This window comes from Fundulus heteroclitus, chromosome 4, assembly GCF_011125445.2.
Source record: "Fundulus heteroclitus isolate FHET01 chromosome 4, MU-UCD_Fhet_4.1, whole genome shotgun sequence".
Lineage (NCBI taxonomy): Eukaryota > Metazoa > Chordata > Actinopteri > Cyprinodontiformes > Fundulidae > Fundulus > Fundulus heteroclitus.
Window position 1 is genome coordinate 38,236,667 of NC_046364.1, and position 26,054 is coordinate 38,262,720.

General features: G+C 40.1%; 3 protein-coding genes across 4 annotated transcripts; 1 reads left to right on the forward strand and 2 right to left on the reverse strand.

Annotated features, from left to right (window-relative positions):
• Positions 1 to 678: 678 nt before the first annotated feature.
• On the reverse strand, positions 679 to 6,338 carry cdc42se2 (CDC42 small effector 2). Its single transcript, XM_012867970.3, has 5 exons — positions 6,241 to 6,338; positions 4,298 to 4,573; positions 3,793 to 3,894; positions 3,625 to 3,703; positions 679 to 2,599 (listed from the first exon to the last, which is right to left on the reverse strand). Exons 2-4 carry the CDS (start codon positions 4,349 to 4,351, stop codon positions 3,629 to 3,631), a joined length of 231 nt encoding a protein of 76 aa, XP_012723424.1. The 5' UTR covers positions 4,352 to 4,573; positions 6,241 to 6,338; the 3' UTR covers positions 679 to 2,599; positions 3,625 to 3,628.
• Positions 6,339 to 6,361: 23 nt separating this feature from the next.
• Positions 6,362 to 12,660, forward strand: nip7 (NIP7 nucleolar pre-rRNA processing protein). Its single transcript, XM_036136518.1, has 5 exons — positions 6,362 to 6,522; positions 6,639 to 6,725; positions 9,663 to 9,801; positions 10,346 to 10,486; positions 12,258 to 12,660. The coding sequence occupies exons 1-5, from the start codon at positions 6,467 to 6,469 to the stop codon at positions 12,375 to 12,377; spliced, it is 543 nt and encodes a 180-aa protein (XP_035992411.1). The 5' UTR covers positions 6,362 to 6,466; the 3' UTR covers positions 12,378 to 12,660.
• Positions 12,661 to 12,730: 70 nt separating this feature from the next.
• On the reverse strand, positions 12,731 to 26,044 carry terfa (telomeric repeat binding factor a). Of its 2 annotated transcripts, none has more exons than XM_012867968.3 (13): positions 25,859 to 26,044; positions 22,457 to 22,552; positions 22,095 to 22,225; positions 21,248 to 21,334; positions 17,518 to 17,658; positions 17,247 to 17,341; positions 16,244 to 16,750; positions 15,987 to 16,103; positions 14,368 to 14,487; positions 14,128 to 14,271; positions 13,790 to 13,911; positions 13,666 to 13,709; positions 12,731 to 13,142 (listed from the first exon to the last, which is right to left on the reverse strand). In XM_012867968.3, exons 1-13 carry the CDS (start codon positions 26,022 to 26,024, stop codon positions 12,984 to 12,986), a joined length of 1,929 nt encoding a protein of 642 aa, XP_012723422.2. In that variant the 5' UTR covers positions 26,025 to 26,044; the 3' UTR covers positions 12,731 to 12,983. The 2 variants fall into 2 exon arrangements, with proteins under 2 accessions (XP_012723422.2, XP_021174891.2); XM_021319216.2 differs by having other exon boundaries at positions 16,244 to 16,768.
• Between the last annotated feature and the right edge of the window lie 10 nt (positions 26,045 to 26,054).

Consider the following 26,054-nt stretch of genomic DNA (forward strand, 5'->3'; position numbering starts at 1 on the left):
TTGGTCTACAACTACCACTGCTGTCTCTATTATTTTTTGACATCATGAAAATTGGAAGGTCATTTAAATGCATCCTAAGTTGCTCATTTCTGGCTGCAAAGCTCTTAAGAAACAAGGCCAAGCAGTCACTTTATTTAGACTCCATTCAATGTGAGGGGGTCAATATTTGTAGGATTTCAAGTTTTATTATTTCTATGTGTTATGCTAAAAGATAGGTTGGTTCCACATTGTTTTCTGCAAAGAATAAAGCTACAATAACATCCTCCAACAGTATTACACTACAACTTCTTGTCATGACCCAATCCTGTCTGAATGCCAACTCGCAACTTTAATTATGATTAAGTAACTCTGGTGCAGATAGAATATTTGTTGTTTCTGCAAGTCCACTGAGGCGACATGAAAAACATTACAAGGTTGTCAGACAACATATAACATTTATTTATTTGATCAGAAAACGCAGGGGGGGGGGGGGGGGGCGTTGAACATCCCTTTAAAGTGGGAACTACATGAAGATAAATCCTGAGAAAAAGAAAAATATTGTGCCAACTCTACCTTCCCTGTAACGTTTTTACAGAAAAGCAAACAGGCATGAATGGGAATACATATATATCACAGATTTATCACTTCTATACATCACATATATACACAGCATCATCAGATATCCCAAAACAATTGATCTTTTTTTTTTTTTGTCACATTCAAGCAGTCCACTAGCACAGCCTGCTGGTCACACAAATGTACTGCAATGCCAGTTTAACTACTACATCTTTTAGACTTTGGGGATAAAAATCTATCACATTAAAGTCTGTTTTACAGAGATTCACAACAAAGACGATAAAAAAGAAAAAAGACTGATGTGTCAAAAAAAGGAACCCGACTCGACTTAATTTCATTAAATCGGTCAGAAGAAATTAAAGTCCAAAACAGGAGTATTAAGGCTGATAATGGATTTACGAGTACACTGCATCTTCTACGGGCTGGTACCAATGTGAAAATTTGACTTGTTTTGTACCATGATCTTTTAGCATGCTGCACCTAATACATTCAATACATGTTGTGGATAAAGTCAATCATAAGGTACACAAACAGTGACAATGTTTATTGTGAAATTAAAGACTGATTGCTTCTTTTTTTTTCTTCTTAAATCTCTGATTAATATTTATCAATAATTCCTGATATGGAAGTTAGAACAAAAGCAAAGATCCATCCGAGCGGGAACAAAAATAAAAAAAATCTTACAGAGAAAAGACATTAAATCCACCCTGATCACTGAACAGCCAGCAGAGTCAGACAATAGCTGCATTTGTTTACGTTCCCCCTTCAGAGGAAAGTTTGTGTGCTTGTGGGAAAGGCAAACCCTTTGGAGAAGAAGGAAAACTACAGCATTGGGAAATAATGTGTGCTTAAAGAGAACAATACTTTATTATGTATTATAACAACACGTGAGACCTTAAATGAGAAACTAAAAACAACTGGAGACAAACGCGGAGAAACTTTAAGACATGGGAGCTGAGTTTACATAAGACGTTCCAAGACCTTCAGGGGACAAAACTCTGTCCAAGTTTAAAAAACAACAACAACAAAAAAAAAAAACATTTACCTGTCAGATAACAGATTTATTGGTGTGCTGGTGAAAGATACAATCAGTTACAATTAACCAGATGAATAACCTTACATGAAGTCTGTCAACGACAACAAATCCAACCCACCCCAGAGGAGGAGTCTGCACTTGTGATCTGTTTCGTCCAAGTTTAGTTATTTGCCTACAGTTGGTGCACAAAACTTGAAACAAAGAATGCATTTAAAAAAATATGACTTTGTTTCTATAAAACACTAGAAGCTTGGTTGTTGCAGCAGTGCGCTTCTAACACAAAACATAAACATGACTTCAAAAAGGCAAATTAGGAAGTTTATAGTTTATTAAAATTCTATGTTTGAATCTGAAGGACAAAAAAAAAAAATAATAAAAAAGGCTGAAAATAAGGAGAAGTTCCTAAGCAGGTGTGGGTGTAAAGTGTATGGTCCAGTGTATCCACTCGTTTTCAAGTTTATTATAAAATACAGCAACCTTCAACCCTGAAAGCGACTCGGAGAAGCGAGAGCGATTCTCAGAGGGAAAATCTCTACATTTCCATGTCGCTGACTTTTAACCCGTCCTTTGATAAACCTCTGACAATAAAGAAGGAAACTGAATGTCCCACATATCCAGCGTGGCCCAGCCACCGTGAGGTCCGTTTACAAATCAAATTAATAAATTACAGGCATCCAGTGGGCTACAACAGCAAATATTTCTGACAATGTTTTTTTTTCTTCCTCATGCATACACACAAGCATACGTCTGACTGACATTATGAGCTCTCTAAACACCTTAATCTACCCTTAACATTTGCTCTTTACAGTGCAACAATATGGCAACAAATGGATAGCAGTGCGTTAATAAAAAAAAGAAAAAAAAGAATGGAAAATAAAAATATGTACAACATCTTAGAAAAGCAGTAGTTTCATCTTTTGGTCCTGGGTCCGTTACAGACAGAACTGCTTTTTCTTTGTTTTGATAATTCTTCCTTAAAACAACAGTAGTTTTCACTAGTCTGAAGAGCTGTAAAATAAAAAAAAATAAAAAATAAAAGAAGAAGAAGGAAGAAACATTAGAATTTGCAGCTCTGGGATGTTAATAATTTGTCCGTTAAATCAGAAGTTGTTTCGTAACATCTGTTATATGAACGAGATCCGATGTCAGACTGCTTCCTCTAGTTAAAGCGCTGTTTATATCTCAAACATGTTATGGTTCCAACTCCAACACAACTAGACTGAAAAACAGAGGAACATCCAAAGCTATTGCAAAAAAAAAAAAAAAAAAAAAAGAAACCTGGCAGAGTCATGTCACAGTTTAGCACCTAAATATATCAACTAGCACATAAAAACATACTCTGCTGACAGCTGGGCCGCTGTCTCCAGATAAACTGGAGGGACCGTCAGCAAAACTAAGCTTTAAATATCAATATGGGGAAAAAGTCCACCCATTCCATCATGGAGGAAGGGGCGGGGGGGGGGGGGGGGGGGTGCAGTGAAACATGACCGTATGAAGCATGAACATGCAGTGTGAAGCATCGCTCTAGCTTCCCCACACAGACACACAAGATCTGGTCCGCCACAGCATGGGTGGGGTCAGAACCGAGACTTTCACCCTGCAGCAGATGTTTATTCATGTGTCGTTGTATCAAAACACTGGCTGAAGCAAGAAGACGGTAGTATCATTTAGTCTGAGCCACTCGCTTGTTTCTTTTCAGGTTATTTTACAGAACGCACTAAAGGAGACAGAGGAAGCATGAGCTTTCACAAAAAAACTACCGGATTAAGCATTGCAACCTACTTATGGGCCCTTATCAAGAATGCTGCACTGCTGTGAAAAAAAAAAAAAAAGAAAAGAAAAAAAAAGTTTTTTGCATCAGATATCAAAACCACAAGTAAATTGTGTAAACAGGAAGATTTATTTGTCTTACTGATTGTTCTTAAGAAGCTAAATCCGACCTTCTATTAATCACAAGCAAAAGACAAGTGAGCCGGGACAGAAAACCAGCTGGCTGAGAAAAGAAAAGTCGGCTGAAGCTAAATCCATCTCACCTCGCTACAACTGAGAGCCCTCCGAGCCGCCGTGTGTGTAGCCTCCTTTCGATTTCATCTGGGCCTGAACAAGATCGACCTGCAAGCAGATGGGAAACGTTAGGCAGACGACGGCCACGGCCTGCGGTGCGCAGCTGATTGAACTCTGAAAGGGGCAGGAAATCTTACCGATCCCAGTCCGAGGCCCATATCCCCTGAGCCTACATGTGTGGTGTGAACAAAGTTTGTTGGCTCCCCGATCATGGAGCGGTCGATTCGCCGCCGCCGCTTCTGGACGAAAAGAAACCACAGACGTTCTCTCAAACCACTGGAGCTAAAGCTGCCACCTTATTGAGCATATTTCGAAATATTTAAATGCTCTAAAAAGACGTTTCTGTTGCTCATTGGCTTATGATTTATAATCAGAAGGAGAGGGGGGGGGGGGGAACATGAACAATTACAGGATATTCAAAATGGTTGGAAAGGCTGAGCCAAGCACATCCACTAATAGGTCTTTCTTTATTCGGCCTCCACGTCTTTAGCTGCGTATATTTAGTTTCTTCTGCACTTTAAAAGCTGAATCTTCTTGACACAGTCTCTTTCCTTTTTTTGGCTAGTTTCTATGCAGATACCCAGAGGCACCATCGAGCTTTCAGCTAAATCAGTTATTCTTCAGAGGAAATGTCCCACTCACTGGTTGCGGCTGCTCTGCAATGCAGCAGCTGAAACAAACCCAGAACTCAGTCATTCTGAGGCCGACGAAGAAGCCGCAGCGGTTTCCTCTCTCTCTCTCGGCTCAGACGTCTCTCTGCGTCTGTCTTCCTGTTCGCCGCTCCCAGAGTCACAAACACCCACCGGAAACTGCTGACAGAAGGGCTGCTGGTTCGTTTGGGGTAAACCGTTGGCACAAGAATTGCTCCACGAAAAAAAAAAAAAAAAAAAAAAAAAGAAACCAGGGGAGCGAACACACCTGTGGACACGGTGAAAAAGCACAAATTAAACATTATAGCTATATTAGCGGCTACGGCAATGACAGATTGGCAAGTTGTGGCCACTTTCTGTATCGCGGCTGCTGAAAACACCCTTACTTTGTTTGGACAAACAAAACAAGTAACTCAACAGTGGAATATTTCATGGGTATCATCCCAATTAAACAATACACATTTCATTTATCCCTTGCAATAAAAAGTTAAACCCCAAACAAACGTGTACAAAAATAAAGAAAGTATTATGCTGAGTTGTGCGATCTCAGTCACTCTCCCACAAGCTGGACAAGCTGTTGACTTCACAGGTGTCACTTATATTTGTGGGGTCCTCTCGTCTGGTGTAAGTTTTATAATATAACTTTTGACAGTTTTTAGCTTTATAGTTTTAAGTAAAGCATCCCTATGAAGTAACACGTGTAGTTTCAGATTGCTCTCCAATTTGTAAATGCATAGCTTTCATTCCTGAACCTCAATAAAAAAAAAAGAGTTAAAGAAGAAAATGTGAAGCCTGCAACTCGCCGTCATAAATATCACACCTGACAGTAGCTCCAAGCCAAAAACAGCTGTAAATATTTAAGAGCAGGAGAACGTTTTGGTGAGGGCTTACAATAAATATTTCAAGTTTACCTTCTATTCTGTTGACTTTGAGTCACTCATAAGTGATCCAGTGACCTTTTATGGTTAAAATGTGGGAGATTCAATAAAAAAATATATATATGTATATTGTTTGAAACCTTTGCTGTTCCAGATGGTGTAAAAAAAAAAAAAAAAAAAAAAAAACAGAGGAATTAGATCGTAATTCATGGCTCTCCCAACATTAGTGAATTAAAATTCTGTTAATCTAATACAACCTTAAGCTGATCAGTTCTTTTAAAATTAGAGTTTTGTGCTTTCTTTTTTTGGTATAAAGTTTCAAATTATTTGCCAGCCAATAATAAAAAAAAGGACGCACTCAGCCATTGCTGCTGTCCAACAGGCAATGAAGGGAGGATCAAGTGTCCCCCTCAAATGCAAAGAGTTTGCTGACAAAGTAGCTCTCCCGAAAACTGAGTCACCGACTCTGCAGCTGACCGCACACTTCGCTGACATTCAAGCGGCGGTGGGAGGAGAATCACACCGTCAACCCCGGCACCGCAGCGCAGAAATGCCTCAGGTTGATCATAAATCTCATCTCCTTTCGGTTACTGCCTGAGATCTGAACGGGATCGCTATTTGCAAACAAATGGACGTTATGTAACTACGCGCCGCTGCGGCAAAAAAAAAAAGAAAAAAAAAATGACACTCCCGTCTTCAAACGATGAACATTGTGAGCTACGAACTGACTCTACTCCCCAGTTTCAGATTTAATTTCTAAAATAATTCATGTTGTGGCTTGAAAAGGCTGTCAACAGCGAACAAGTGTTAGTAGCCAGCTGCTACCAGTTAGCTTACATGCTATAGCCTCGCTAGCAACCGAAGCAGAGTTTTTTTCCCCCCTCTCTTGACAGCTACTAGCCGAGGAGGCTAACATGCTCATTTCCGACTGGCAAGACAGGAATAGGAAACAAGAACTAGGTTTAAAACAAACAGTCGCTGGTTTAACTCTCGCTACTAACACGCCAAATCTTCTCACAGGGGTTTCGTTCAATTTTTTTTCAGAAGATAAACTCACCAGAAGGTGGCCGGTTTACCGGAGGGAGAGGCAAGCTCGACTTGAAGGCTGAAGAGAACCGAAAAACCCGGAACTGTGCCCACTGTTTACGTAACACAAGTTCCGCTCTAAAGAGTGACGACTTCCGCTGCCCGGGACCCACGTTTTTTACACCGTTCGCACTACTAATAAAAAAAAATAAAAAAACACGTTCGCTGCTAAAACAAGACGACTTTGTATCCTAAAGATGAGACCGTTAACGGAGGAGGAGACGAAAACTATGTTTGAGAAGCTGTCAAAGTAGTAAGTGTTCCCGAAATGGTCTTTATTGGCCAGGAAGGGCGCAACTTTGTATAAATATACGTTAGCATGCGTGTTAGCGTGTGTGTGATCAGTGTATGTTCTCTCTCTCCCAAAAGCATAGGGGAAAACATTAAGCTGCTAGTGGACCGGCCCGATGGCACCTACTGCTTCAGGCTTCACCAGGACCGCGTGTACTACATGAGGTAATTATTGGTTCGGGTAAATCTATCAATGTTTCTCTGGTGGCCATGTTGCAAACTCTCACTACTCTACAACTGGGCTTGTTCTTTTCAGCCTCCTCACACAAATCTCACGCTAAGTAGTTTTTTTTTTTCTATATAAGACCAAAATAACTAGAAAAAAACATACACAAAATGCAGTTTTTAATTTAAATTTTTTTATTTAAGGGGAAAGCAAACGAACCTGGCTCTGTGTGAAAAAGTAATTTCCCACGAACTTAAACAATAATCTTTGCTATTGTAACTTCGTACATTCCATTGAAGGCAAGGCAAGGCAAATTTATTTATATAGCACAATTCAGTACAAAGACAATGCAACGTGCTGTACATGATTAAAATATAGGAAAATAAAAGCAAGTAGGAATAAAATGTAGAAACAAAGAAGAACATTAATAACAGTTTAACTAGAACAGTCAAATGCAATTTTAAACAGATTTGTTTTTAATCTTGATTTAAAAGAACTCAGGCTTTCTGCACTTTTACAGTTTTCTGGAAGTTTGTTCCAGATAAGTGGAGCATAGGAACTAAATGCTGCTTCTCCATGTTTGGTTCTGGTTCTAGGTATGCAGAGTAGGCTGGAGCCAGAAGACCTGAGTGGTCTGGAAGGTTGATACACTGATAACAAGTCTGTGATGTATTTAGGTGCTAAGCCATTTAGGGTTTTATAGACTAACAGAAGTATTTTAAAGCCTGTCCTTTGCATGTAATGCTTCCCTTAGGGAGCAGCGGGCTCCCACTGTGCAGCGGTCAGGTAGCATTCATGGGGCTAAGGGTCTTGCTCAGGGACCCAGAGTGCCAGTCTGTGGGACTTGAACTTGTAGCCTTCGCAGGACACACCCTGCTCTAACTGCTGGGCCACCACTCCCTCAACAACTACTCATGGTACCTCTAGCTGAAACAACTTCCATTAAGCATTTCTGATAACTTGCTACACGTCTTTGCAAAAGTCTTACTTCAGCCACAGTAGAGGGCCTTTGAGCATGAACGTTGTGCACCAGGTCATGGCCCAGCTTTTCAGTCCCATTTAAGTTTGGACTTTGACTAGGCCACTCCAAAACCTTAACTTTTGAGCCACTCAGGGGTGGAGCTGCTGGGGTGATTCGGATCATTGTCTCGCTTGCTTCACCACCCCAGTTAGCTTAAGGCCATGAAACCATCGCTGAAATTCTTCTGGTAGAGATGAGAATTCTTCTCCCTCCTTTTAAAATGTCTGCAAGTCATCGAGGTCCTGAAGCAGCAGAGCAATCCCACACCATCACACTTCCAATCCCATGCATGACTAAAGGCATTGTCGTTATTCTGAAAAGCAGTGTTAGCGTTACGCCACTTTTAAGTGGATGCACACCTAAACAAATATTTCACTATTGTCAGGTCGGTCCAGAGAGAGTCTTGGTAGGGAGTCATTGTGTTTTTTTTTTGTTATTTATTTTAGCTGTTGTGAGAATTCTTTGTATTTTGTTTTTGGCTCACAGGATTAGTCATTTTTGCCTGCTGTTGATTGACCGTTGACCTTTTTGAAGACAAGTGAGCCTTGCAGTGCTTTAAATGTTGTTCTTGATTCCTTTTTGACCTCTTGAATGAGTCACTGCTGCTCTGTTGTAACATTGGAGGGAGGGTTCACCGTCATTCCATGTTTTCTCTGTTTGCAGATAATGGCTCCTTAACTTGTTTGCTGATGTCTCAATGCCTTACAAATGGCTTTGTATTGCTTTCCAAAATGACAAATGCGACTGACTTTTTCCAACCTGTTCTCAAATTTCTTTACGCCAGGACATGATGCGTTTTTTTTTATTTATGCTTTTGCCTACTTCATGTTGTCCGACGGGTTCAAGTAAGCAATTTGTTGATAATCACAGGTCATTTAGGATTTGATTTTCACATAGGGGCAGGTTTGCTTGAATTGCTGTCCTTCCCCTGAATCTGCATTTAACTTTACCCGGGTTAAGTTCACATATCTGATTAAAAGTACATCCTCTGAGGAGAAGGATAACTCTTCAAGTTCTCCACATCAAACAAGGAATATTTCATTTTTTAAACAGCCAGGAGTAAAAAAAAATAAAAATAAAAAAGTAGCTCAAACATGTTTAAACTTTGTCATTTTTAGTACAATTTTGTCTGTTTTGTAAATGATAATGTAAAAGACAATCTAAAACAACTTCTTACCTAACATACAATGCCAAAAAGCTTTAATCACTATAAAATAAGGCACAATCTTCTAAACACACATATTGTCTTTTATGTGTATTCTAATAGGGTGGAAACCTCTAAGCACCTTGTTTAATCTGTGTAGATGTTCATTTTGTTATTCTTTCAGCCAGTTTAAACATTACGTGGACAAATCTGGTACAGTCTAGCTATTTTGTTTTGTGTCTGACGTACAACGCTTTTCTTCATTCAACTTGATAATATTCAGAGCTGGCAACCCTGCCATTGGACAATGGAGTAGGGCTGGACGAATATAATAAAAAGCATATTGATAAAATAGAAATACTTTATTGATTATCAACAAATTCAAAACATATTTTAAGTGCAGCCCAGCGCCATTTTATGCTGTTACTTAAAGACCTTTTTAGATATAGAACACACAATGAATTCAAACTCAACTAACTTTTTACCAAAACTGCAAGTATTTAAAAAATAAAAAAGAACATGTGCTCTCTGAACTCTTTGAAGGGGGCAGAGCCAACTTTTTGAATTGGTTGGGAGCACGTAATGACTGTAGTATTAACATACATGATAGGCTAGAATTCAAAATGGGAGTAAAACTGTTCCATTGAACTTTGTATTGACCCTTTTTTTTCTCTATCATCAATATACGTCTATTGGTCAATATATATTATTGAATTATCGTGCAGCCCTAAATTGGAGACCCTAATGTTGAATTGTTTTCTCTGTCCACAGTGAGAAAATTCTCAAACTGGCCACAAACTTTTCCAGAGATAAACTTATTTCAGTGGGAACATGCTTCGGGAAGTTCACCAAGACCAACAAGTTCCGTCTGCACATCACAGCCCTGGACTTCCTGGCTCCTTACGCAAAGGTGAGTAGAGACCCTGGTTTATATCAGGGGGACAACAGCCCCTCTGACAGAAGCAGCGATTGGCTGCTGCACCACTGGATCTTCTTAAACTTTCCATCAAGCTTACATTAAAAGCAGGTTGGACTGCACCGATGCCTGCATAGATTACTGATGAGGATATGTACCTACCATGTGCTTTTTAGAAACACTTCAAAAACTTAGTGTTTGGAGACTGGCATAATTTGCATGTCATATATGATCAGCTATTCGCTCATTAAACCAGGCGTTCACAAGAGTCATATAATATTTTAGATTATCAGGCACGCAAATCACTGTCTTCATATGTCCCCGTGTGTTTGTTATAGTTCCTGTCTAAGTAGCCAGGTGTAGTTCTGCGTAAAACCTAGACTTCCCTCAGTAACACAGTACTGACGCCACAAAACTGTGAAATCAGAACATTTTTACATGTTTCAGCCTATCTTTCCTTTTACAATGTTAACTGTTCACATTAGGATTACGTTTCCTCGTGCAAAAAATCAGTAATTTGAAACCATCATGTCCTCAGTTCAAGGTGTGGGTGAAACCTGGAGCAGAGCAGACGTTCTTGTATGGGAACCATGTGCTGAAGTCTGGCCTCGGCAGGATCACCGAAAACACCAATCAGTATCAAGGAGTTGTGGTTTACTCCATGGCCGATGTACCTTTGGTAAGTTTATTTCGGTTCTTACCGTTTGCCGTTGTCTGCATTCAAAATATTTGAACAGTGGCAGATAAGTCTATTACTCAGGATCCTCATTTTAAGTACAGCCCCCTTTTTTCGGGGCATGCTCGTTACCTATGGGACCCCACTTTGCCGCACTCCCCTCTGCACTCTTGATTTGTTCGAATGCATCTTTTTCCCTAACCGGCTGGCTTTTCCCAACCCTACTCAGAAGATCGTACAGTTGGAGTAGAGTGAGCAGAATGCTAGTCAGTGATTGGGCGAGGTCATTTCTCGCTCTCTCTCCCGGGGCAAATAGAGTTTTGCAGGGGAGACAACGGCTGTGGAAGAGGGGCATTAGAACCAGGCTAATTGAAATTCAGGTTAATTACCATTAAGGAATCTGAAAAAGGTCGGACTAGTTCTGACTGCATTCTTTGGACAGATAAACAGCCTACACTAGAAGAACTAGAAAAGCCAGTGCCCTACAGAGGATTGCAACGCTGTCAGAATTAGTTCACTGTTGTTGATCGATTACGTGACAGAAGTAACAAAAGCAATTCACTCTGAACTTTAGGACTAGTCAGCACCCACTAAAGGAGTTCACTATTATTAAATCTACATTTGTAAAGTTATACTTCCATATTTAGATTTGAAGTTCTTTTTTTATTAAGCTATTACAGCAACCAGATACTTCTCATAATTTCTGCTTTTTGCATGTCTCAGCGGGTCTTTTTTTTAAATCATCTTTTGCCATGAGCTCTAAGTCTGTATTCCATGGCCCTAATTTTTGGCTCCCTCCACAAAACAAATATTTTTTCAGATTTGTTTGAGTTGTGTGCTCTGATCACACCAGACAGTGCCAGAAGGCTTCTTCTTATCCCAGGCAGGACTTTCCAAGAGGAATTTTGGGTCTTCCCTGGAGACTCGGCTCCTTCCTTTGTCTGCAGACCTAGAATCCAACGATATGCAGCGTCAGGATTGTCAGCCCACATTTCTCAGGATGGCCTTGGTGGTGATCCCTGGATTCAGTTTCACCTCTTGCATCATCAGCCTTGCCACTGTGGGGTGTCCCTTTTGGCCTCCTTGGTCCCCCTGAGATTTGTCAGATTGACTTGTCCATGACTGGAACTTGAAGTTTACAGTTGAGCCCAAAATTATTCATACACCTGGCAGATTATTTAAATGTATTTTTATTAAGCCATGAAGCTTGTTTCTGACGGAAAATGAGGTTTGTTGGAAGGCCGCATTGCCATAACCATGATTTTAAGCTGCCTTCATAGGTTCAAGTCACTTTGGTCTGGTCAGAAGAAATGTGGTCAAATTAAAATATTAAATTAAAGCTAAATCTGACAGGTGTGTGAATAATTTGTTTAGCTGTAAGCATTATCCTGTAGCCGCTTACTGTGTTGTGGGTCATCTCCAAGCTCATTTGTTTTAGCAATGGCGCGCTGCAATCATGGATGGGTACCGAAACTCTGTATCAAAACGGCCCAGGGCCACGTCGGATAACAAGCTTCCACTTTATTGAAAATACCAGATCAGTTAGTAATATCGATAAATCCTTAATGATACCCATCCCTAGCCGCAATCCAGTTGTAGAATTGCTGCTCTTCATTTATTTAGGATGCTTTAGAACTTTTTATCAATTTCCTTCCCAGTCAGAATCATGTTGGGTGGTAAAGAAAATTGCACTCTAAACTGACCTAGAAATAGTGGCTCTTCATGTAAAGCAATTTATCCAAATGGTCTGAAAACCGTCTGCTTTCATCGTCAGGGTTTTGGAGTAGCAGCCAAGTCCACACAGGAGTGTCGGAGAGTGGACCCCATGTCCATAGTGGTGTTCCACCAGGCTGATGTGGGGGAGTTCATCAGGAACGAGGACGCACTGACATAAAGCTACAGCAGCTGGATGGACTTTTTTTATTTTTCTTCTGAGACGCAGATAGAGGAGAGCAACGCCGCCTTCCTGCTGTGGGAACATCTGGACCATCTTTTTCCTGCAGTGCCAGAAACCGGCGTGTCGATGGCGCCAGAACAGAAACAAAACTTTCTATTCACTCATTTTGGAAACCTGTAATATCTGGAGTCTGTGATAGAGACTCTTAATCCAATCAAAGGTGCCGTTGTTATATCTTTTTGAATATTCTTGTCTTAATAAACTAGTTATTTGAATATTGCTGTGATTGCAGTTTTATGAAAATCATTTTGTCCGCTTCAAGGAGAAAGTAGGCTCATTAGGAACCAATGACTGATATCTGTAGCCAACAACTTTAATGCAGGAGTTACAAAAAAAAAAGCGTGTTTGTTTTTTATCTGCCACAAAAGGCAACAAAGAAATAATTAAACCAAATCTTACAGTTTTTTTTTTTTTTTGCTGTGGGGAAAAAAAAATCTGTGAACCAGTGACATTATGAATTTAACGTCGTTTAAAGGGCATGTTTTCTACAACGAAAATGAATTACAGAACAAAAAGTTAGGTTGAAAATAGAAGAAAACAGACTTAAACCAATTTGAGCTTTTTCATTGTCCTCCACCGGTCTTTCAGGTTCACATTGCTTCGGTCATTAAATCTGTAAAAAGACCTTATTTTGCTCCAATTTCCCTCTCCGTACTTCTTCACCCCTTCTTTTAACTTCTCCGACTCGGCCTCAGTCCACCTCTGCAGCAATTGAAACAAACGTTAATGAGGTTTTTTTTGTTTTTTTGATGCTCAAAAGTTGAAGCACAGCATATTTTTCGGACCATAAGACGCATTAAATATTCTTCCGAAGTGTTTAATATCACTCTGCCCCTGCCCCACACACAGCCCAGCTTCTTTCTAATATAAGGCCAAAATAAACTTTTCTATTGAATTAACTTACTGGGTTTATTGTTGCTAGCACATACTCCGGACGAGGGCTGCCTTACATGAATGCACTTCTAGTTTCAACATTACAGTCAGGCAGTCTTGTAGACAGCTCAGGAGTCCGATCAGGTAGTCACAGTGTACCGTAATGCCCCAAATATCCATTGAGCGGAGCGACATTGTACCACATGAAATTGGTCAGTAAACGCAACAGTAATCTTATATAAAGCGCATCGTTTAAATTTAATTATAAAAGGTGCACCATCAATTTTTGAAAAAATTAAAGGATTTTAAGTGCGCCTTATAGTCCAAAAAAGAAATACAGTAATGTTCTTACCCTTTTTCTGTGGCCTGGGTTTGAGAGACTGCTTTCATTTGATCCTTTAATAAAAAACAATAACGTTTACATTGTGGTTTCACACTGCCAGATTAACACTGATTAGATTGTGAAAGCTCATTACCTCGTTTATGATGGGTGGGGAAAAAGCTATCCTCGTCGATCCACATTTCTTTTTCCTCTGTTGCGTCTTTGGCTTGTTCTACCCTCAGAGATTTTCTTTTACTGGTAGACGCGGGAGACGTCCTGTAATTTAAAACATGCAGAACGAAACAGATATGGGTGAGGACTATAACAATGACACCACATCCTTTATAATCAATTTTAAATGTATAAATTCAGATAAATTGTACATTTGGTAACATTTGACACTTTCAGGTAAATATGAAGATGTTTTTTTTTGTACATTAACTAATAGCAGCCAATTTTCCATCCGAAGTTTGAGATGCTCTCTCTACTAACCCTTCTGGATCGTGGCCCGCCTCGCTTTGAGCCTCCTTGTGAGGAGTGGAGCTCTTCTGAGGGACGGGGCGATGAGAGGACACGCTGGGCGAGCTGTCCAGAGATGGGTCTGATACACAGATATCTTCTACACTGCTGGGCTCACTGGGTAAAAAGGAAGTAAAGGATGGCCGCACAGACCTATGAGTCAATCAAGATTTTAGACCTAATCAACAGATGTAATAAACAATTGTCACTCACTGTTGTGGAGAACGTCTGGATGTCTTTTTGGAAGCTCTCTTCATCGGTGTTTTGGACAAGTTCGAGCGCTCCTGTTGCTCAAACGCCTCTTCTGATGATGCTCGGGATTTGATGGAGTTTCTATCATAAAAGTAAATCAGTGATTTCTTCATAAGCAGTTAGGTTTTGCCTGATGTGTTTTTTTTTTTTAATGCAACACGCTTTATAGCTGCAGCAGGGAGTATGAGAAACATGCGGACTTAGCCTTAAAATTTTAACAAGCACACCTTACAGATCCCCCCTCTTTGCTCTGCTCCAATGTTTGATACATGACTGATTCACACCACTAACTAATTACAGCCAGAAATCAGTCCTGGCTCTGATTGGTTGTTTCTGACCGGGAGTATTTCTTCAAATAGCAGTAGGACCACTGGGAGGAGCCTGTTGAGCTTTATTTTCTACCACAAATTATCCGTCTTATATTTTACTGTCGGGACATACTGACAGCTTTAACAAATGCGGAAAAATATATATATACGAAGTTAACCTAATGCTGCTTTAATGCTAAAATGGGGTAAAAAAGGGTATCCAGATACACATGTATCCTATTAATAGGATACACATACACTTAAAAGAGTGGGGGCAGATTCCAAGTCCTGCTGGAAAATGAAATCGGAATCTTAATAAATTGTCACAATTAAGAAGCATGATGTGGTCTAAAGGTTCCTTGTAGACGGCTGTGTTGACTTTGGACTTGATAGAACAAGTCTGACACCACTGTAGACTGACACCACTAATTGTGGAAATGTCCCACTGCACCTCAAGCGACTTGTCCAAATGTCCAAATTAAATGCAGAATTTACTTTTTTTTGAAAAGAGGGCTTTCGAACAACCGAGCAAAATACCCTTTTTCTTTCAACTTAGCCCAGTTAAAAAACTTCTGATGTCATTCTGATTCAGAAGTGGTTCTGGCATGTCCTAGAAACGTATGCATGGAGTGGTTCTTCAACCACATAAACTGAGAATCTCCCCAAAACTCTTAAACCTTTGAATCACAATTCTTTCAAACTCTATAGTACTTTGCTGTTAATTTTGTCAGCTGTGCACCTTTACCTACCAAACATTTTCCTTCCACTCAACTTTCCATTGGCATGCTTCAGTCCAGACCTCTGAACAGTCAGCTTCTTTAGTAATGAACTTTTGTAAATGTACCTACTTTAGAGGTCTTTCCTATGACTGTGCAGGCCATAACCAAACCTCTCTGTATTAAGAAAATTTTCAAATTTGTCTCTTGTAATGTTCTGATTTTCCAGGAAACAGATTTTTGGGTTTTTATTAGCTATAAGCAATGATCATTAAAATAATCAGAAATAACTGAAATATATCGTGCTGTGTGTAATAAATGTATAGAATGATCAAATGATTTTCAATTTTGTATTAGAATGAAATACATAAACTTTTGACCGATATTCTAATTTATTCAGATGCAACTTGATGCATGTCAAGTTTAATTTTATAATCTAGACTAGGATTAGTTAAATTATTGTGACTGTGAAATTATATTGGTACCAAAAGTCCAGCTAACGTGGGACTTCCTAAAGACAGGTGAGTGTGAGCTGAGGCTCTACATCTGGACTTACTTGCTGAGTGATTTATTCGATTGGTCCTGGAGTTCATCGTCCAGTTCTGTACTCCCATTAGTGGGAGGGAGGGAGTCCTCACTGTCAGAAGAGGTTTCAGCAAAACTAGCCAAAACTCTGCAAAACAAATGTTTTTGTTAGTGCACCCACTCAGCAACACAGTCCTTAAAGACGGAGCAGAGGGCAGCTGTGTTAGGGGGAAAAAGGTAAATGTGGCAACTAACAACAGAAGACATTGTTCTTGGTGTTCAACTAACCTGCCCACTGTTTTGCTGCTTCGCCTGGGCTGCGTTCTTGTGGGAAGCACAACTTCTTTGTCTGTGATTGGGCACTGCAGGTCAGTCAGCTCTGTATGTGATGGAGCTGGTGTCTGTGGTGGCAATTCTGTCCAAGTCTTGGTTTCCAGCTCCTCTGGAGCCGTTGTGCACTGTGAGCTCGGCAGGCTGTCTGGTTCAACCACCAACCGGGCCACGGTGTAGGATGTCTTGGAGAGCGACCCCGTCTGCGCCTGCTGCGCTGCATCCGTCTGGGGGGGCTGGTCTGCTTCCATAGGGCTGCATGAGTTTCTCTCAGTCTGCTCTTTTTGCTCCGACCTCTGATCAGCGTCTCTCCTCGGATCCACCGGGGGTTGCAGGGACACGCACGTTCTTTCCTGGGCTTCTACCTCCACTTCTTCCTCCAAGTCAGAAAATGTTTCTTCCGAATCCTCTGCCAGGGCTTTGTAGGCCACTTCAAGTCTGATCTTCTGGATGAACTGACACTTTCTGCAGAATTTGACAGAACTGTAAAAATAGAAGCTGCTGAACAGAGTTTTAAAACCACAGTAAAAGGATTCCTACAAAAGCAAATTTGGAGCACGGGCCTTAAAAACGGATACGCATGCCTGGATGGGCAAGAACTGAAAGGGACAGAGAGATGCATGGATGGATGAATGAATACGATAAAAAAAAAAAAAAAAGATGAAATCACATCATTTAAAAACATCATAAAAACCGCAGTTTGACTGGAGCAGCAGTTTTTTTTTAGAAATCCAGTCATTTATGTTGACAATGACACGGGGAAAACCATATTCTATTTTCATACTTTGCTAGACAAGGAAAATATTTAAATCCCATAGTTTAAGACTAGGAAGTCTGAAACTGTAAACAGCCCTAATTGCAAAAACCTCAACGGTTTAAAGTGAGATTGGGGGTTTAGATTTTTAGAACCTAAAAAGTGATAAAGCTGCTAACTTCTGAGCGAGAGAGAGAGGAGCCTCACCTTGATCTGGGCTGAATGTAGCTTATTTGTGGGCTGGAGCACGGACTGGGTTCAACTACCACATCAGATCTTTGCTCTAGAAGAGACTTTGCAGCCTGATGAGTACACACGTCAACAGAAGCACAGTTTCACTTCATAATATATATCACATTTATATATTAATACTTGTGTATTTCAAAGTCCAACAACTTCTCTTTTACAAGTTAAGGAATATTTGCCATTTTATCAGCTGCAAAACAAAAACCCTCAATGGAAATAGCCTGAGTAGCACCTTGTGAAGAAAGGGGACATTAAACGGGAAGAGCTTCAGGCAAAAGTCCAGGATCTCCTCCTTGAACTGTGGAAAGCTGATTTGGTCGATGACCTCGTGAGTGTTGCTCTTCTGACAGATGAGACTCTTGAATGCGATCCTCTGAGGAGAATCAGACGTTGGCAAGGAAACAAACGTTAGGCGAAAGCTGCTGCCATTGGGAGTCACTGTAAAACGGATGTCCGTCCACGTCTGTTTACAAATGATCGTGGGCTTTATGTTGGATAGCTGATTGTCAATGACAAATGGAGGCAATAACGCAAAAGCAACTAAGACGTTGCATTTCTTCCGGGATGCACTGCGGTGCGTGGGCAGCGCTACTTAGAGGAGGGCGTGCCCTGCTGTCAGGGTGCTGCTCAAACATCATTAGGGAGTAAGCTAGTTGGAGATTCAGTTACACTTGTGTTCAGAACAGATCAGGCTCAAAAACCTTACAGTATATTTTAATTTTATATTTTATTTCCAGTGAAAGCATTTGGGGCACTGCACCCCCCATCCCAAAGCGAAAAAGTAAAGAAAAGTGATCAAAGTTGTTGCTAATCTACAGAAAGTGATCTGAAATATTTACTGAATACTCTGAAAAATGCTTGATTTGAGTTTCCTATGAATCAGTGAGCTTATTTTTTGTTGTATAACCCCAGTTCCTGTGAACAGGTATTCTTACCCACAACGACCGAGCTTCACCACTCCTCAGCAACCTTTGGTTCTGCCCCAGAAACAGCATGTCTGGCCCCTGGCTCGTGCTTTGGGGCATTGTTGCCATATTGAAACACCAAAGGGTATTTCCTCTTTAGCATGAAACAACATGACCACTTTGAGTATCTCAATGTTTTCATCCATGATCCCTTCTGGGTGAAAAATCAAGCTGACACCACAGTGTAGTAAAACCGTCCTACACCCTGATGCCTCAGCCACCATGTTTTCCTGCCTCAGCTGCGTAGCCGGTCTTGAACTCAGTGTTCGTGGGTCGCCCGATGAACAATCAAGACTTAAAAAGAACAAAAATAAAATCCGTAAAATGTTGTTGCAGTTCTCTTTAAAATAGTCAATGTCTTCTAAGAAAAACTGGAGCCTTATGCTGTTTTTCTTTAAATAGACTTTACAGCATCTTCTTGCAGACAACTTTGCTTCACATACGAGTCCTGCAGTTGTTAGCAGTAGCGCTTCTATGATTTTACTGAAACTTATTGGCTGAGTCTGTCATTGTAGAGGCTATTTCAACCTGAATGTACCACTTAAAGCAGCACCGGGGAACTTTTAGCCACTAGGGGCACTAGACCTGTAGCTTCCAGGTTTAGAGCCCAGGATGGCAACACTGCACTGTCGCAAAATTAAACAGTCTCCCTCCATGTATAGGAATCTGATAGCAGACCGCTTTGGACCAGCAGACTGAGAAGCCGTGGAATTACCTGTAAAGACAAAACTCCCCCCTAGATTAAATCCTACATCAAGGAACAGAAAATATGTCTGATCAGAAGAGTGTCATATCTCTTGTTGTCTGAGCTCAGGCTGCCGTAGCCTAGAATGGGGTACCCCGAGCGAGCTATTTTTAGAAATGTAACGTCACGATGACGTCACATCACGTGGTACGCAGTAGGGCAAACTCCGGAAACCCGCCGCTGTTTTGCTGTAAAAGAGACGTGCGTTAGCCTAGGTTTTACTCGTTAAAACGACTGCTTTTTCCAAATCTAAGACCATGGTTTTTAAACATTGTTGCTATGGAACGTGCAACAGCGACTCGAGGTACGCTGATCGTCCGCATATGAAGGATGTTTTCTTCATTACTTTCCCGAAATTCAAGAGTGCCAAGGAGAAATGTGTGCGCTTGGTACACTGGTGCGGTCGGCCTACATATGTAGCAAGCATTTTGTCGGAGGAAAGGGCACAACCGAAGAACACCCTGACCCAATTCCAGCGACATCAAGTCAAGGTAAGAGTATTTTGGTGACCGACATGTTAATAAAGAAGCGCCTGCTACCATGACAGCATATAGGCTATCATGGTAGCAGGCGCTAACATGATAGCCTGCTACCAGGCTTACTCAAAAACATTTCAAATGAGACAAACATTAAACATATACCGATTCCTGGACGGTGACTGCAAACAAAAAAAAAAAAACGCCCGAAGCCGCCATGATCGCCGCGCAGGAAAAAAAAAACAAAGCTTACCGTTCATCAACTCGGCCAGTTTTCCAGTCTTTTTAAGCCCTCGACACTCAAGCCATCGTTTGAGCTGAAGGTTGGTGTGTTCTTCGACAGTGCGACCAGTAAACCGTGCGCCTGGGACATCGTCTTGGGAAAGTTTAATGGCTGCAAAGTCGGTCATATCGCTGGTTCTGTTGCGCTTGTAATAGCTGGGTTATCCGTGCTTTCTCTCCTGTATGCCCTACCTAAGCGGCAAAAGGGGCGTTGCTCTTGAGACGGTGACGTCACGTGCGCGGTACCCCATTCAGCGACCAATCCGACCCTCTCGAGTTACAGAAGAGAGTTTTTGAGAAAGGCAGCCAGCACAAAGCACCGATACGCGGGAATGCTGTATATTTGAGATATATAATTCATTCAATATATCACAAATTAAGCTAATACTTAGCTAAAACGTCAAAACTTACCTGGTGCTGCTTTAACTACTATGTTTTTGTTATAGATTGTAGTTTGCTGTTATGCTACGCTCTTTTCTTCACAATGCAAACGTTGAAATTCAAAGTAAAATTCCTTGTTTGTGCCTACAAACTTGGGAAACAAAGTTCTGATTCTGAAGTGCTGTACGCATGTGTATAAATCTGCGATCACTATATGATCCTTTTACATCGTCTCTTCTCTATACAATGGTACCTTGACTTAACGCGTGCCTCAACTAACGATTGTTTTGAGATACGAGCTGTCTCTCATGATTTCTTTTTTGTATCGAGTTGGGAGCTACAATTTAGCTTACAAGCCAGCTTCAGACATCCCACCAGTAGGGGGCGCAAAGAAAACCACAGTAAATGCTTCAACAAAGGAGCCAGAAAACAGACGCAGCCGCACACCGCAAATTTGCAGTGAATAGCTGATGCAGAGGAGGCGTTGCTTGCTACAAGAGAGATAAATGAAATGTTGAGAATGTAGGGGAAACTTTCCGACTATATTCCAAAGGAAAAAAGGGCCAGAAAACATTGCAACTGAGAGTTCATATTAATGCTTATTGTAGGCATGAACCTAGATTGGCCTCTACATGTACTATAGTCGCCAATCTACCGATTATGTATATGCTGCTTTTACATGAATGGAATAAAAAGTATCGTTGTCACGGTTAGAGATTCAGATGTACAAGCTTTAGCTTTTCCTACGTAGACTTACTTTGTAGACAATTAACTAAAGTATATTGTTTACACCCTGCTGTTAACTGCAGCCTGTTTTTGTATATAGTCAGTTGCTGTTTTTATGCACAATTATTCATTCACATCTTGTATACTTTCAAAGTTGCACATTTAATTTAATCTCAATTTGCCATTTTTGATAACTGTAAAGCATTTTGTCTTCTCTTGTAAACTGTTCCCTTACTTTACTATTGCACAATAAAGGATTAATCTATTTTTAAACGCTATTCCACTGACAAACATCATACAATCTGTTAAATTAGTTTGTGCAGCTGCCAAATTGGACTTTTAGACAGATAGTGACAGAAAGGGAGCATGTGCAATCAGAAGACTTACCTTGTTATTATCTGGTACGGGAAAGTACAGATGAAGTGCTTCTTTTGCTTTATCAAACCTTTTGTTCTTTATGAAAAGCCCAATGATCTAAAGACAACAAAAAATGGTTAGATAAACAAAATCTTTTTGTTTTCATGATACACTCTTTCTTCATATTTTTAATTTAGAAAACAAGCATGGGTCTGAGGATCTCATCTCTGTACCTAATGGCAGTCAGACTACCTCTGGCGAGCTCATGGAGGGCTGTGCAGCCCCCCAAAGAAATACCACCCTACACCATTACTGACTCACAGCCAAACCGGTCATGCTGGAGGATGTTGCAGGCAGCAGAACGTTCTCCTCTGCGTCTCCAGGCTCTGTCACATCTGTCACATGTGCTCAGTATGAAACCTGCTTTCATCTGTGAAGAGGACAGGGCGCCAGTGGCAAATTTGCCAATCTTGGTGTTCTCTGGCAAATGCCAAACGTCCAGCACAGAGTTGGGCTGTAGGCATAACCCCCACCTGGGGACATCAGGCCCTCATACCACCCTCATGGAGTCTGTTTCTGACCAATTGAGCAGACACATGCACATCTGTGGCCTGCTGGAGATCATTTTGCAGGCCTTTGGCAGAGCTCCTCCTGTTCCTCCTTGCACAAAGGCGGAGGTAGCGGTCCTGCTGCAGAAGCCACTAGTTGTCTATTCCATTTGTACAACAGTATGTACAATTGTCAATTGTCTTAAGTTGACGGTTTGATTCCATAGAAGTGTGATTGAGTTGGAGTTACATTGAGTTGTTTAACTGTTCCCTTTATTTTTTTTGAGCAGTGCACTAACTGTATAGGGAACAAATATATAAACACTCACCATCTCTTTAACTAATGTGGTCGCATGGTCAAAATCCTTTTGGGGAACTTGGACACATGTCCTCAGACTTTCCAGCAAGTTTAGGGCCAATTCCAGGGGGCTTTTCGACCCATCTGGGTCAAACTCCATATCTGAGGAACAGAATTTACAAGAAGTGAAAGGCTTATTCATTATAAAATTAGGATAATTGCTTAACCACGGCTCAGAGGGAATTATCAACTCATGTTCCAGTACTTAAAAGCCTTTTAGCAGTGCACAGAACCAACCAAACCTACACAAAACGGGAAGAGTATCATAAGTGTTTCTTCACATTTCACTTAAACGTACGTAATTGTGTTAGGAACATAGGGAAATGAACCCACCAAGTTTTTCGCCTTCATAAATGCGTGACAGGAACTGCAACAACCTGATCTTTATGGGGAAGCCATCGACGGATTCTAATGGACGTCGGAGGAGAGCTATGGAGAAAGATAAAAAATAAATGAATAAAAACAACAACTCTGTAATCCACATCCACCATTGATTCTTTGCTTTCCTTTAGGATTTTTCCTATTAGTTTAAGGTAAATCAGGTGCAAAATAGGAAACAGTCATTACTGTCACATTTACTAGGGTAAAACTCAGAGCAGGAGATTTGCCATAATGATAGCTCTGTAAGTGTGATTTATTACACACTTACACAGCTAGGGATGCACAATAATTGATATCAGTATATATCACAACATAACTTTATTCAATAAAGGTGATACATTTCAGATATTTCAATATACATTTCAGCAAGGGTGTCCAAACGTTTCATCACATGGGTCTAAATGGTCAAGACCAAAGTACTGAAGGGCCAAACAATAAATACAATTGAAAAAAAACAACAACCAAAACTACCAAAAAATTATATTATGAACTTTTTTTTAAAACCTGCTCCACAAAATACGAACATGCAATATTTTTAATTATCAAATTTGTTTGACTTTTTTTTTCCTAGGAAGGGGATGTATCAATCACTGCAGATCCAAAACTCCAAAAAGGTTTTGCACAATAGTCATATTAAAAAGTAGAGGTTGACCGACCGGCATTATTGGCCAATATTTGCGTATTTGACTCGCATTGGTATCGGCCAACAGGTGCATGCGTTGTCCGATCCATTAGCGCATTCAGCCTCCATGCTTTGACATCACGTGACGCGCATACGTTGCCGCCACCTCCTTGGCAGAGAGCGGCTGCTAAAGTTGTAAGACTGATGGCCAACAATAACAAGAGTAAGTTTAAAACCTTTATTGCCTTTCTATTGCTGTATTTGCCCTTTAAATGTCTGCCTCTGTGAGCGGGAGGGGACAGCTCTGTTTCACTGATGGAGCAGCCTAGCGATGCAGAGTTTTTACTTTAACTTTCACTCACCTGAACTAGCGTGTCAACGTTGGTTTTTAAATGGTGGTTGAGCCACTTAGTCGGTAAAAAAAACAAAAAAAAAAACTCCTTTCTCACTGTCTAAAAACCCGTGCGTGCGTCTTCCTCTCGGAGTACATCTTTGATAGCTTCCTTCAGGCCAGTTAGAGCATCATAGATTGGATAATAAAACATGGTAATTTTTTTTTAAGTAGAAAGAAAAATATGTTTAACATATAAATCAAAACAGAAGATTTGCTCAGGAAGGTAATTTGCGTTGATGACCTGGTGTAGAAAATTAAGATTAAGACAATTAAGATTTTTTTTATTGTTATATTTTAAATCTTCTACATTGTTTGCTATCCATTATTAATGTTTTGTGTTTTTTAAAAGAGCTTTGTGCAAGTTAGAAGCCCCCCCTCCCCCTTTCTTTCTCATACATGTCTGACAAGTAAAATTAGTTTTACTCCATTTACAGCAGTTGCCTCTACAGTGTCCAAACTTTTTGGTACATGGGCCAAAATTGTCAAGTGAAAGGAACTCGAGGCCCAAAATTTAACACTTTTCTTTAAACCTAAAAAAAAAAAAATGTTAATATTTTACGTGCTCTCCAAAATATGATAATTTTAAATAAATAAGTAATTTTTTTGTAGGAAATGGATGTGTAAATGATTGTAGATCCAAAAAAAAGGGGGTTTTACTCATTTGTTTTCATCCGCTTTGCAAATTAGTTTGAATAATTTAATTTGACTCTGACAATAAGAAACTTTACTGTATTTGGTCTAGCAATATAAGAACTGTATTTGGGTCAGCTGTGTTTGAAAACACTTGCTGTAATTAGCCAATTTTAATAACTGAATTTAAAGCAGATTTTAATGCACCACAGTCTGCATTTAAGTAACTAAATGTCATTGGATAGATGTTACTATTAAATTAAAGAGAATGTCAAAACTGTAACAACAACAAATCAACAACGTAAAGTAATTTTCCATACTCAGTTCATCTCTTACAGTCAAAAAGTTAGTTTTATTAACCCAATATAAAACAGCAGCAGGAGATTCCTCAGAGATTTTTTTTTTTTTAGCTTTGTTCTGGGCTTAATAAACGTCAACAGTACCAAATGGTAATCAGAAAAAATATACGATATCCAGCAACATGTTCTATCTGAAATAAGGATAGGGACTGCAGAAGAGGAGGCAACCTCAGCTCATGGAAATATGCCCCTAAAACTTTACAGACCAGTGTCTATGGCATTTTGTATGTTTGTGGATAGTTTAGTACAATTATTGTAAGTACACTTGGAATTCCACTTATGTAATTTGTAACTACAGTATAATATATTGCTGAAATGTGTATTTCTGCAAAAATAAACTGCCACTAATATAAAACTTGAACTCTAAATGATCCAGAAAACGGATTAGGTTAGTGCAACAACTGATGTTTAATATTTAAGACAGGTATAATAATAATAATAATAATAATAATAATAATAATAATAATAATAATAATAATAATAATAATAATAATAATAATAATAAAAACTCCTGAATGGAAACTAAATCCCAATTCTTTTCCTAGCCTACCTAGCAATACAACTTAAAAAAAATTAAACACTTGCTGCAAAACAGTGATGCTGTTAATATATTATTATTGTTAATATAAACATTTTACTAAATACAGGTTAGTCTGACTATCGCTGTGCTACATAGAGAGTGATTTTCAAGGTTAGGTACACGATTGCAATTTGTTTTGGCCTAATTTCTTCCGATTGAAAACATGCAACAGGGGTGGCTGACTTCCTGTTGTCAGCAGCTGTTTGTTTATACCCGTTTTCTCGTTGATTTGGAGCAGAAGATAGATGACAGGCCAGGTGCATGATTCAAATCTTCTTTCAGCTCTTTTGCCTACAGTATCCCGTAGAAGAGAGTTCACTCCTATTTAAATGTTTGATATCTTCCTTGGACAACGCTGAAGACGTGACTCTTCGATTGGAGTAGCCGGTGCACAACTTGTTAACAGTGTACATGTGCTGTTCCGTCAAAACAACTTGGCACGGTAATTAAGCTGGCAACAAAACTCAGTACACCCCTAAGGGAAAATGTCCCAACTGTGTGCAAGGTGTCAATGCTTTGTGCGGCCACCGTTAGTTTCCAGCGTCGCCTCAACTCTCATGGGCATTGGATTCACAGGTTTAAGTCCGCGACGCATTAAAAAAAAGGAGTCCTAAATGACTAAGCTTAATAAAACATCCCCAGTGAATGCTTGTTAAGAGTAAAACAGACAAAACATCTAGTTATTTCAATGTGCAGACGCCCGAAGTTACTACAAACAGACATGAGAAGCTAGCAGAGTTTAAGCTAGTTTAGATAACTTGGTACCTACCGTCCAACAACTCTCGAATTGCACAAAAGTCATCACGCTGGTGGTTTCTGAAGAACTCCACTGCCAGAGAAAAATAATAATCCACAAGCCAGCGGTTAACGACTTTCTCGATTGCACCTTGATTGATGTTTCTGCTTCCTTTAGCGGCCATGTTTGAGCGCTCCATCCTCTTCTTCTTCTTTTTCCTTTAACGGAA

Coding starts and splice junctions, on each gene's coding strand:
- cdc42se2 (XM_012867970.3), bottom strand. CDS start 4,351: ATGACTGAGTTCTGGGTTTGTTTCAGCTGCTGCATTGCAGAGCAGCCG. Junction 3,895..4,297: donor TTGCAGAGCAGCCGCAACCA/GTGAGTGGGACA, acceptor CTTTTCGTCCAG/AAGCGGCGGCGGCGAATCGA. Junction 3,704..3,792: donor TGGGCCTCGGACTGGGATCG/GTAAGATTTCCT, acceptor ATCTGCTTGCAG/GTCGATCTTGTTCAGGCCCA.
- nip7 (XM_036136518.1), top strand. CDS start 6,467: ATGAGACCGTTAACGGAGGAGGAGACGAAAACTATGTTTGAGAAGCTG. Junction 6,726..9,662: donor GACCGCGTGTACTACATGAG/GTAATTATTGGT, acceptor CTCTGTCCACAG/TGAGAAAATTCTCAAACTGG. Junction 10,487..12,257: donor CCATGGCCGATGTACCTTTG/GTAAGTTTATTT, acceptor TTTCATCGTCAG/GGTTTTGGAGTAGCAGCCAA.
- terfa (XM_021319216.2), bottom strand. CDS start 26,024: ATGGAGCGCTCAAACATGGCCGCTAAAGGAAGCAGAAACATCAATCAA. Junction 17,659..21,247: donor CCGTACCAGATAATAACAAG/GTAAGTCTTCTG, acceptor GATTCTCCTCAG/AGGATCGCATTCAAGAGTCT. Junction 13,912..14,127: donor GCGGGCCACGATCCAGAAGG/GTTAGTAGAGAG, acceptor TTTAAATTACAG/GACGTCTCCCGCGTCTACCA.